At 36.1% G+C, this 13,212-nt stretch overlaps 1 protein-coding gene across 1 annotated transcript; it reads left to right on the top strand.

The window, feature by feature from the left end:
• The first annotated feature begins 180 nt into the window (after positions 1-180).
• On the top strand, positions 181-11,043 carry ephx4 (epoxide hydrolase 4). Its single transcript, XM_052558251.1, has 7 exons — positions 181-863; positions 3,039-3,124; positions 4,835-4,992; positions 7,006-7,134; positions 8,036-8,139; positions 9,380-9,528; positions 10,214-11,043. Exons 1-7 carry the CDS (start codon positions 621-623, stop codon positions 10,455-10,457), a joined length of 1,113 nt encoding a protein of 370 aa, XP_052414211.1. The 5' UTR covers positions 181-620; the 3' UTR covers positions 10,458-11,043.
• Positions 11,044-13,212: the final 2,169 nt, after the last annotated feature.

The following is a 13,212-nucleotide window of genomic DNA, read 5'->3' on the forward strand; positions in this document are numbered from 1 at the left end:
TCCGTCCAAAAGTTATTTGAATCCCTTTGCATTTAATGATCATGTATGTTTTCCAGCTATGAGTTAATAAATCGGTACATTATGAATATCGAATATGCTTTAGGCGGAGCTTAGGGTCTCGCTGGTCTCGGGATATCATTATTTCAATGCACCATGAGGCACACTATATTTTATTGTTGTATAAGGATAAAATATCCAATAACCGCTACACCTCATCTACACTGCGATCCGTGCTCTCCCGTGATTGACGCAGCTGCATCTGCTCGCTATTAACGTACCGCCAGCGGTCGCGAGCGTCCAGAACTCTGCGCGTGGACGGTCTGCGAGGTGGGCCCAGACAGCTGCCTGGACTAATGGGAGCATTCTAGTTTTGTCAGTGTAGGTGGGGTGTAATGGTTCAGTCCGAGGTGCGAACACTTTTGGGAATGAGCATCTTTTCTGTCATACGTAAGCGTGACTGAGGCTGTAGCGTCTACACGGGGATCCTCCCCGGACAGGATGCGCTCGTTGACGGTGCGACGGGGCTATTAAGATGCACGTCGTTTTTGAAACGCAGGCAGTTGAGTAAACAAATCAATAGAAGCCGTGATCAACAAGCGTATTCCTGCAGTAATGTAAAGATGGCGAGACTGCTTCATAACTTGCTGTTGTTGACAGTCGGGCTGACGCTGAAGATCAGAGTTATGGGATACTGGTCTCTCATCTATGGATACTGCGCGCTGTGCACCTGCGTAGCGCTGCTCAAACTTGGCTGGAATATCATCCTACGACCGTCAACAACCTTTCAGTGGACGGTTCGTGAGACACCCCCCGCGTGCCTGAATGACACGTCCTTGGGAACCCACTGTTATGTTAGAATTAAGGTAAGATGGATCAATGGTTGACAGTAAATGAAAGCATGTATAGCTTACATAAATATAACTTTGCTTTTTTAATGCTCAGATGTTGCTCTTTCATTTTAGGCTCGAAATATGAACTTTGACTTTGAAATGTTTCCTTAAGATAAATAAATGAGACGATTGCTGAGTAACTATAAACGTATTGCGGGTAGACCACATAATTTCATCTTGGAATAATTTGATGACAAATATCAGTGCGGTGAGATCGTGTTTTCAGGTTTGGGATCTTGCCGAACCTGAGCACAGTTTGAGATATTGTTGAGAACAATGTTGAGATTGTTGATGAGATGCATTAAATCACCTTGTGTTTCACTAGAAGCAGAGGATCAAGCAAAAGAAGGCTGTCAATGTATAATCCCTTTAGCCTCATTGGTGTTTAAGAGAAAAAATAAATGGATAGATCAGCCAAAATGAAAATTCTGCCATCATTTTACTTATTCTCATGTCATTCCAAACTTACTTTCTTGCTTGCTTGCTTTCTGTAAAATTAGATTTACATTTATGCTTTTGGCAGATGTGATTATTCAAAGCAACTTACATTGCTTTCCCAGTGAATTTAACCCATGACCTTGGTAGCATAGCACAATGCTTTATAGGAAAGGTAAATCCCTAAAAATATATAAGAAAATGTCTGGGTTTTTTTTTTTTTTTGAGGAATGTTATCCAGGTTTAACTCAGACCTTTTGCTTGCCAACATTCTTTAAAATTTCTTTATTCAACAGAAGTAGACATAAATATTTGAAACAACATGAGTGTAATGCAGTTTTCATTTCTGGGTGAGCTATGTTTTTTCTTAAGGGAACTATCCCTTAAGATCTCATTTGTGATTTTTCTTTCCCATGTGCTTGTTCCCAGAAGCAAGCAGTTTCCATTATTGAGCATATACTGAGCAAAGTCTTGCAGCAGACAGCAGAATGATCAGTTTCCCACAAAATCACAGTCAATGCCTGGCCATTCGCTGTCCACTGGAGTGGTGCTGAAAACAGCTGAGGCAGTCTCAGGATAGATGTGATGTGTATATACCTGCAGAACTATGAACATAACGTTCACACTCTTCTCTACTATTTGGAACGTCATGAGTATTAACTAAATCCACTTTTAATATACTATCTCTGTATTTAAAAAATGTATTTAGTCACCACTTGTAGTACCTTTGAGCATACTAGTTTACAAAAGATGATTCCATTGTACTACAAGTGGTAACTAAATATATTTTTTAAATACAGCAATAGTATTTTAAAAGCGGATTTTTCATATTCATGGTGTTCCAAAATAGTACAATTTAGTACACTTAGAAGTTTATCTTAAGAAGTACTAAATGATTATTTTTAGTATATTAAGTACAAAATTAGTGCGCAAAATAAAGTACTTTAAGCACTTTAAGTAAAACAGCCACTTTAAGTTTTGTGTATATAACTTTTGTAATGTGGGATATACAAACATTTCTAAAGAAAAATATTGCAACTGCTTGAATTGAGGGATTTGTTATATAAACTCTGGCATCAACAGTGATCTCTACCTGACAGTAAAATAGCAAGTGACCTTGAAGAAATAAACTAATTCAAGCAGAGTGAAAACAATACATTATATCAGATATTTTTTGAGGTGAGGTGTTTCTTGCACCCACAACTTTTTTGTATTCAAAAGGAAAATTTTGCATTGTGAACAATGTTCTTGAAATAAAAAGTTTCCTGTGGCTCAGTGGTAAAGAATTGTGTTTGCGGTGCAAAAGGTTGTGGGTTCAATTTCCAGGGAACACACATACTGGTAAAAAAAAAAAACATTATAGCATGAATGCACTATAAGTTGCTCTGGATAAAAGCATTTGCTAAATGCATTAAAAATACAAATGGCAAGACAATCAGAAGATACTATCACATGCAATTTGATGCAGGCTGTCATTTAACAGGGTATGAATTTTCCCATAAATGTCAATGGAAGATATTGCTTTAATATTAGCCTGCGGCCATGACTCCCTCTCTCTGGTTCATTTTATAGCTCTATCAAGCAGAGAGTGAGGTGAGAATGGATTTTACATCAGGATGGACAGGCTTGTGTGATTAAAGAGAACGGACTGCTTTTATCATATCCTCCATTTATGGTGAAGAATAACTGCCTCTGGTCTCTGTATGGTTTTAGGAGTCTGGACTCAGATTTCACTATGTTGCTGCTGGAGAACGAGGAAAGCCACTTATGCTGTTTCTGCATGGATTCCCAGAGTTTTGGTGAGACTCAAACACACTCGCACACACAAGGGAAACCCTTCTCTTCTCTACTGGGATGCTGCCAGGCACAGATCGGAAATATGTTGTTGTGGAATCAGTCCACATTATACACATGGAGTCATAGATAATATTTGAGACTCAAACCTTCCCTACCAACACAATTCTTCAGTCAGAGTCAGAGATGTGTGTATTATTGTTATGAAATGTAAAACGGGCGGTATAATGAATTCTGCATTCCGCAAATGTGATATGGAGTGTCGTGACATTCGGACTGTCTTGGGACCAGTGAAGCTGTCGTTTTAGTGAGCTGCCAGACTGCAGAACTGCGATCAGGACAGGACTGTGCCTAATTAATGTGGCATGGCTCCTTTCTGCTTCACTGGCCAATCTACTGCTCCAGAATCAGTGATGAACTCTTGGTCGAGTAGAGGAGACCTGGAGGACACCCTTTTCTTCTGACTTCTGCTCCACTTTAGTTTGGTGCATTCAAAAAGTGCAAGTCAAAGATTTCCCTCTCTGCTGAGCAATAGAGAAATGTGGAGGTTAGATAGGGTGTGTGTGTGTGTGTGTGCTAATTTAACGCTCATTTATATTCTCACATATTGGGTTTGGGTCCTTAGAGCCTTTGCTGCACTGACTCATCAGAATCATAGTAAGGCTTACTTCAGGCTCTGACCAGGGGTTTAGTTACCCTTTAACTTTCTATCTCTCTCTTACTTCTCATTCTTTAAAGACAATTACTAGTTAGGGAATGCCACCACTGTGGCAGAGTTTACTAATACAATTCAACTAAATGTCAAGCTATGGGGTACTCCATAAAACTGGTTTTGCCTTTCCAGTTAAAGCACTAAAAAGTGGCACAATCTGAATTTATTTTTATTTATTTTTTGCCAAAATATATAGCAGTGCAAATCATTCTAATTTGTATGATTATTGTATTGTAGAAAAGTGTGGCAGAAATCATCCATTCAGGTGTCTAAATGTTGTCAGTCCAATTAATTCTTACTTTCCACAAGGTCTTTGGCCATAACTTGCAGGACCCCATAAAATATAAAGGTAGCTATATTAACATTTATACTATGGAAATAAAAAAAAAATACTGGTCATATTATTTTATATGTGAAGAATATTAACTCTTTGATAATTTGATGATTAGAAAGTTCAAAAGAACAGCATTTATTTGAATTAGAAATGTTTGTTAACATTATAAATCTTTACTGTCACTTTTGCCCAATTTAGTGCATTCTTGCTGACCCCAGACTTTTGAATGGTAATGTATAAAACGGCATAGAAATATGAAACTGCGATTGTCAGTTCAATAAAATAATTGTGAGTCCTTCATTCATTCTATTTACTTTTCCATGGACTCAGTTCTATACCAGCTTAGTAAACGCAAAAAGGTCACACTTTATTTTAAGGTGTCCTTGTTACATGTTACATGTACTTACTATTATAATAATAATAAATTATGCATAATTACACGTAATTAACCCTAACCATATAGTAAGTAAATAAAGTTAATTAATATTACTCAGTATTTAAATGTATAATTACACTGTAACAAGAACACCTTAAAATGAAATGTAACCAGAAAAACAACAACAATGTAGAACAGAGAGAGATTATCTAAATGTAATAAAAATGTTTTCATGTGTAACCTGTAGAATTCATACTAAATATTTATCAAAGCTCTACCCCTTGTTTTGCCAGGTTCTCCTGGCGTCACCAGCTGAGGGAATTTAAGAGCGAGTTCCGTGTTGTTGCGGTGGATATGCGAGGCTACGGGGAGTCTGACCTGCCCTCCTCCACCGAGAGCTACAGACTGGACTACCTTGTCACCGATATCAAGGACATTGTGGAGTATCTGGGTAAGAACAGACTGCCTCCATTACCTCAGCCCTATTTCCATTTCACATCCCAGCCCGTCTAGAGGTTTTGATGAGGCTGTTGTAGTGGTGAATGCTAATGTAGCACTCTTCCCAATAGCCTGTAATGTGAAGGTGACCCATTCACAGATGCCTTTGGCTTTTTAGATTTGTATTGTCAGTTTAGTCTGCTTAAAATGAAGTCTGATTGTCTGCCTCTAGATTTCAAATGTGACACAATCACTAGTTGAGCGGTGCTACAGTGTGACTCAAGGACAAGGGCAGATGAACAGTGTATATCATGTCGTAGTTAAACTCATCTGTCTGCTTGCACAGAGTGGCATGTGTGTAAGCAGCTGGTGGTGTATTGTGACAGGCCATCAATGACACGTTAGTAGGATTCATGATGATGTCTTGCTCCAGGGTCTCAGTTCCTTGACATTGGAATCACTCAGTTGCAGACGGTGGAAACTTCCACCCTGGCTCACAGCAATGCTGTCTTTCATCCTGAGCCAGTCCTTGATATGATACTAAATGAACTGCAGCATGATAGTATTATTGCAAAAGAAGACTTCCACTAAAACCACTGTGTAAACACTAGTTTAGAACATGAAATGTTGAAAATGACATGCAGGGACAAAGGTAAACAAGATAAAGTGACCAAGAGTTAATAATATGTTTATTAATATGATTGGAAAATGATGCAAACTCGTGTTGTCCAAATGTGTCTAAATCCTATGCCACAGTTCCAACTTAAAACTGAATGTTAAAAATGTTGACATTTAAATAGAAAATTATGGAGCTCTGCACATGACGTGGGGAAAAAAAAGTTTTTGTGTTTTACATTTTTTAAGGTAAATAGTGGCTACATTGTACTTATTAATTCCCTCATTTTAATGTAGTTAAAACATGGCCATTTTTGGACTAATAGAAGGAAACAAATTCATAAAAAGAGGCCATGGATTAAATTTTTTTCCGTATGTCATATGCGAATTAAAGGTTTCAAAACAAGTGATTGCATATGTATGCAGATCTATGTGTAGAATAATTAGTGCTGTTAAACAGTTAATTGCAAAATAGGTTTGTTTTAGGGCCGTGCAATTAATTGCATTCGATTGTCATATGCGTCTCGTCAGTAAAGCCGGTTCCGTGATTAGTAGTAAATCATCATTACCTGTTTTCAGATTGAGCGGCATTCACTACACAGAGCTGTAGTTCACTGACAAGCTAGGCGTAATTACGTTCAAAATCGAATGCGATTAATCTGCGATTATGAATGCAATAATGCCTTATTGTCAGTGAACTATGGCTCTGTGTAGTGAATGTCGCTCTATCTGAAAACAGGTAATGATGATTTAGAACTGGCTTTACTGATGAGATGTACTTGGCAATTGAATGCGGTTAATTGCACAGCCCTAGTTTGTTTACATAATATGTGTGTAAATTGTGTATGTTTCATAAGTATATATTAATACGAACACATGTATATATATATATATTTAAGAAAAATGTTATGTTAATATATTAAATATATTTATATACAATAGAAAATATAAGAATATTAATTTAATATATATATATATATATATATATATATATATATATATGTGTGTGTGTATTTATATATACATGCTAAATATACACAATACACATACATATATTATGTAAACAAAACTTTTATTTTGGATTTGATTAATCGCGATTAAAATATTTATCATCAACTGGCAGCTTCTTGTTTTTATGCTGGTGAGGAAAGAGAAAGTTGGAACTGTGGCCTAGTGGTTAGACACATTATGCTGTTGTGCTAATTTGGAAAATATGAGTTTGAATTTGGCTTGGATCATATCTCAATCCTTTTTATTTATGTTTTCATTTCACATGATTTTTTTCCCCCTCTGATTTTGCTACAATTTCCTGTCTCGTCTCTCACTTTCCATATAATTTATGTGGCATACACACACAACACCACAACAAACACAAACATGCCAGCTTCCTCCTTCTGATCCTCTCCTTTAGGATACAACAGATGTTTTCTCGTGGGGCATGACTGGGGTGGCATCATCGCATGGCTCTGTGCAATTCACTACCCCGAAATGGTGACAAAACTCATAGTGCTGAACAGCCCTCACCCCTGTGTGTTCACTGGTAAGTGCCCTAAACATCTGACAACCAGACTTCCTGTTCTATCATGCCTGCCCCAGAGACTCTGTTTTGGTTTTAGGGATCATTAGTATGATCTCCATCATTCACAATGAAATATTGTGGTTAGGCCCGGGGAGTTGTGGGGCTTTGCCCTCCATCTGTCTGGTGCGCTCCAGCCTGGAGGAGGAGGTAATTACTGTACAGGCAGGCTTCTGGCAGAGACACGGGACCCTCTCATAATAACACTGAGGACCTGACGAGAGTGACACGTACACGACTACACCTTTTACTTTTCTTGTTCTTTTGAAACGTATCTCCGCTTAATGGGCTCTCTTCAGTTTTAACCCTCTATTGCACGTGTTATGAAACATGATTTCATTTCATTTTCTTACATAACATGGATCTCGTTACTGAAATCAAAAAAGGTACGTTGCCTAGAAACAACGTTGTGAGAAAAAAAAATTAATCAAACGCTGATAATAAACTAAGATTGGGAAGGGAAAAAATGTTTCCTGTGTATAGTAACACAAGGAAAGTAGACATTCTCTATATTCATTGCAGCCATGTCCTAATCCAGTGTTTCTTAAAGGCATCAATCACATTTATTAACATGCAGATAATAAATACAACTATAAATGTTTTACAGTTAGGTTTATTGACTTAACAAAAGTGAATCATGTTTTTGATGCCTGAGGGCAGGTCTCCAACGCACAAATGTGTGTCGTCCACACAGAAGTGTCATGCCAGATTTGAAATGATCCCTTCATTATTAACCATTTCATTGCCAATTTATATGTGAGTTACTGTATGTGCTTAAAAATGAGGCAAATGGGTTTGTTACCCTGGAGCCACACTGTACAATGTTTGGTTAGGTTTCCTTTTGCTTTCTCTCTTCTCTGTCCAGATTATGCCCTTCATCACCCCAGTCAGATGCTCAAGTCAAGCTACTACTTTTTTTTCCAGTTGCCATATTTCCCAGAGCTAATGCTCTCCATCAATGATTTCAAGGTGAGCTTGACTCAATATACTACCATGTTTAAAGAAATTAGACCTTTTTTTTCAGTAAAGATGCAAGAAATTGATCAAAAGTGACAGTAAATGCTTATTGTTAACAACAAATAAATAAATTATTCTTTAGAGTTTTCTATTCATTAAAAATCATTAAAATCATGATTTCCATAAAAACATTAAGCAACACACCTATGATAATAAGAAAAAATGTTTCTTGAGCATATTAGCATATTAGAATGATGTCTGAAAACTTGAGTAATGGCTGCTAAAAAAAAATCAGCGTTGCCATAACAGGAATTAAGGACATTTTAAAATCTATTAAAATAGAAAAGAGTTATTTTAAATAGTAATAATATTACACATTTTTACTGTATTTTTATCAAGTAATTGCAGCTTTTGTTGGGCATATGAGACTACTTTTAAACTCCTTTAAACATCTTACCAACAATGTTTATACTTTTGATACCTAAGTAAAGAATTAAAGACATGAATGTGCATATGTATAAACTGAGAATTACTAGAACAGGGAATTATATCATTCTATTTTTTTTTAATTACCCATCATTTTACATAACTGACCAGCTTTTGGGTCCAGCATGTGAATTTGTTTGTGTAAGAATTATGAATACAGAGTGAATCAGCAGGCCAAGACTGTATTCAGGCCATCTGTATTCAGCACACACAGCTTAGTCATTATGAATCAGCTCTGGATACACACTAGTTTTAGTGTGATGATGATTTGATGCATATCATGCATTCTAATTGCCCAGCTATAGTACAGTATGTACCATTGTTGAAATGCATGTTTAAATAATCCAGTATGAAGATGTCTAGTATAATATGAAGAGGATATTTATGACAAGTAAAACCTTTTTGCTCAGCTGCCTTTGTGAAATAAAACTTTTTTCTTTTTTCTTTTTTTTTTTTTTTGCACAGCATGTATACATTTGTTTTTCTTTTACGTACTATTTTAATGTGACCAGATTGAATTATGGAACCCTCTTTATATAAAGTGTCTTGAACAACTATGTACTTATATTTAAACTAATCATTTGATACTGTGTTCTTATTGTGTACATGTTTTATGTTTTAAAAATGCCTCCATGTAACTACATCTTCAGCATTTTTTTCTACTTATTAATCTATTTATTTAGACATAGTAAATAGTTAAAGCCATCTAATATATAATAGGACCGAATTCTTCAAGCTCATTCTGCTTTTTCATGTGGATTTACAGGCGCTGAAGAGTCTGTTTACCAGCCGCAGCACAGGTATCAGTTGTAAGGGCCGCTGGCTCACCACAGAAGACCTCGAAGCATACCTCCATGCCCTCTCACAGCCAGGGGCCCTCACTGGGGCCCTCAACTACTTCAGAAATGTCTTCAGGTACCTGCGTATTTTTTATTTTTTATTGTGATGTGTATTTCAAAATGTTATGGACATGACATCACCGGAATCTATAACATCGTGACTTAGACAAAATGAGAACTAAATTCATAAGTGAATATGTCCTTGTCAAGATAGAGAGAGATTGATTTCATGCTTTCTGAGCTGTGCATGAACAGCCATTAATTCACTGCCAATGCTGTTAAAAGTTATTCTTTTTAAAATGAGTTCATATCAGCATCATTTAATTTGCTTGCGGAGTGCATGTGTTAGGAGCATGTGAGACGTGCATGCATGACTGAGCCCTCCATCTGCTCCTGAAGCACACTTTGATTATGTCTCAGGGCAGAGCTGCGCTGACTTTGTGTGTGTGTGTGTGTGTGTGTGTGCGTGCGAGTGGGTGTGTGTGTAGGTGGGCAGATGGGTGTGTGTAGGACGGCGCTGACATAACAGTTTCTACACAATAAATAAATCCTAACTGTAAACTATAGGTCACTAAAAGTGTAATGTTCACTAATTAGAAAATAAACACAAATTGGTCTTTTTTTGCTATTTTTATTCAATGTTTTACTCATATACAACAATATAAATATTAAGCTTTTTTTCAGCAAACAATATGTGCAGTTATTTGAGAAATTTTGAATCAGCTGACAGCCCTAATTTGAGTATTATTCGTAATCCGCAGTGTCCTCCCACTGAGTCAGAGTGAGGTGAAGTCTCCCGTATTGCTGCTGTGGGGAGAGCGAGACGCCTTTCTGGAGCAGGACATGGCCGAGGCCTGCCGCCTGTACATCAGAAACCATTTCCGCCTCAACATCATCTCTGGAGCCAGTCACTGGCTTCAACAAGATCAGCCCGACATCGTCAACACACTCATATGGACTTTCATCAAGGAGGGAGAAGGTCGGAAGAACTACAGGAACTTATAATGGGGTCCTTCTCCCTCTGAGCTCACCTGAAGAGGGGACCAGGGAAAAAGAACACAAGCACATTTGAATCGGAGGGGTTGCTTAGAGAGTAGAGCGTTTAATCTATTTTTCTCAAGTTTGCACATGACATTCGCCTTAAGGTTTCTTGGTGACAGTGTTTAAAAGTGTGTTGCAAAATATCTGTGAGTAAGCTGTATTGTGTGGTGCCTTTCGACATACCATTTTGCAGCATTAAAGATGTGCCATGTCTCTTTGAGGCCGAGCTGTCGGTCGTTTGTATCACGGGATTTGCTACTCTCTGCACTCTCTGTAACACAATCTTATGGGAGTCCTAAACCCCTCCACCTCCACCTCTCTTATCAGGTTGTGTGGTCTTAGTGGAAGCTATTCTGTTTTGTATCTTTGACGATATTTGGCTTAAACTTCTGAGAATGTCATTATTTTGATCGTTCTGTATGATAAAACAAAGTGATGTTTCAATATTGTAAACTTTTTTGTATCTAGTCCTAAACACTGCATCCAAGACAGTAGAACCAGCTCTGCACCATTTTGATTTTGTAAGCAAATAAATAATAGCGGAAAGTCACTGAGTTGAATTCATCATTTGCTCTCTCTGTTACTGTTGCACTCTCTGTTCATACACAATAATGTTCTGCAAAATTGGTGTTAAGTTAAAACATTTTTTAAACAACAGTTATTGTTAACATATTTAATAAGATGCTTGCAAATTTTAAGATACGCGGAGCATTTGAAATCTGAATAAAGGTGAAATGGCATATTTTCATTTCAAATAAAGTGATGGAAAATGGGAGGAAATAAATTGTATTAATTTAATTATTATTTTAACATTGGGATTAGGCCAGTAAATATCTTCACACAGAATTTAATTTATGTTAATTAAATGTTATGTTTCAAAATACCTTTCACACTTACCTTTCAGTAATGTGATTACTGGTAACACTTTAAAATAAGGTTATATTTGTTCAAATAAGTTAATTAGTTAATTAACTAAACAACAATGGAAAATACTTTAATACTTTGGAATTTATTAATCTTAAGTCATTATGATTTTAGCGTTTATGAATACATTATTAAAACTATATTATAACTAACTGTTAATATTTATATTTATTGGACCTGTGCCAACATGAGCTAACAATAAACAGTTGTATTTTTATAATAAATAACAAAGATTAATTTTTTTTAATTAAAAATGCATTGCTCATTATTATTTAATGCTAGTAAATGCATTAACTAAGTAAAGTGTTATTATTTAATTCAACACAGCCCTCCTCTTTAAATCCAAGTCATTAGGGTAATGAAATAAACACTACTTAATGTGAAACACCACATTAGCAGCCAATCATTCTGTGTTCAACCACAGTCTCTACTAAATGTATAAATTACATAACATAACTCTTCTATATTATTATTTTTGATTGCTATTATAAAACAAACTGTCATAGGTGTGAACTATTTATTGTGATATTGTGTTGTTGTTCTTCCACATTCATGAATCCGTACTAAATCAATTTATTTTTCAATGACCCATCTTACATATATAATATACAGTATTTTTTTAAACCTTTCTGACAATGTACAATTTTTTTTTTAATAAATGTGACATATCATGGAAATCTGACTTTTCCAGGTTTTAAGCACTAGAATCAGGTCCCCGGTGCATCTACCAACCAAGGAAATGTGAAAAAGATTAACCCAGTAACTTTGTAAGTTTCCACCCATGGCACCGTACTGATTTCACAAGCACAAGGCTAGGTAGTCACATGACAGCCGCTTTTTGTCTGTGTGCTTCGGATGTGTGCACTCAGAAAACCCTATCAGAAGTTGTTTAAACTAATATTGTTAAAACGCATGATTTCATAAACATGATATTCTGAAATAAAACAAATGTGTTTAGGTGCGATCTGTAATGCAGCTCTATTCTGGAAAAGGTGGGGGGAGCAGCAGCAACTTGTTTGCATTTAAAGAGACATGCTCTAATACAGCCTGTTTGCCACTCAAAACAGGCATTTTCCAAAAAACTAATAAACTATATATATATATATATATATATATATATATATATATATATATATATATATATATAATAAAAGATATGTGGGGTATTTGCTGAAACTTTAATGATACATTCTGGGGACACCTGAGACTCATATTACATATTGTAAAAAGGGCCATAATATGTCTCCTTTAAATTGTAAAAAAACAAAAAAACATTTCTGTCTTGTGGAGAAAATAAAATATGGTGCGGATTAGGGACTCTTTCTGTCCTGCCCACATTACACCTTTTTGTTAGGTTTCAGGAAACCGCCTCACTCTCCCACTAAATGTTGAAATCTGCTTAAAGGCACAAAGCAGCAGCAAAGATTGACGAGTGTGACAAATGTTGTTTCAATTAGTTCTACAGGTGCTCCTCAATAAATTAGAATGTCGAGGAAAAGTTAATTTATTTCAGTAATTCAGCTCAAATTGTGCAACTCATGTATTAAATAAATTCAGTGCACACAGACTGAAGTAGTTTAAGTCTTTGGTACTTTTAATTGTGATGATTTTGGCTCACATTAAACAAAACCCACCAATCTCAACAAATTAGAATACTTTATAAAACCAAAAAAAAAAACAAAAAAACAAAAAAAAACCTGGAAAAACTTCTGGAAAGTATGTTCATTTACTCTACATGTACTCAATACTTGGTAGGGGCTCATTTTGCTTTAATTACTGCCTCAATTCAGTGTGG

This window comes from Carassius gibelio, chromosome B6, assembly GCF_023724105.1.
Source record: "Carassius gibelio isolate Cgi1373 ecotype wild population from Czech Republic chromosome B6, carGib1.2-hapl.c, whole genome shotgun sequence".
Classification (NCBI taxonomy): Eukaryota; Metazoa; Chordata; class Actinopteri; order Cypriniformes; family Cyprinidae; genus Carassius; species Carassius gibelio.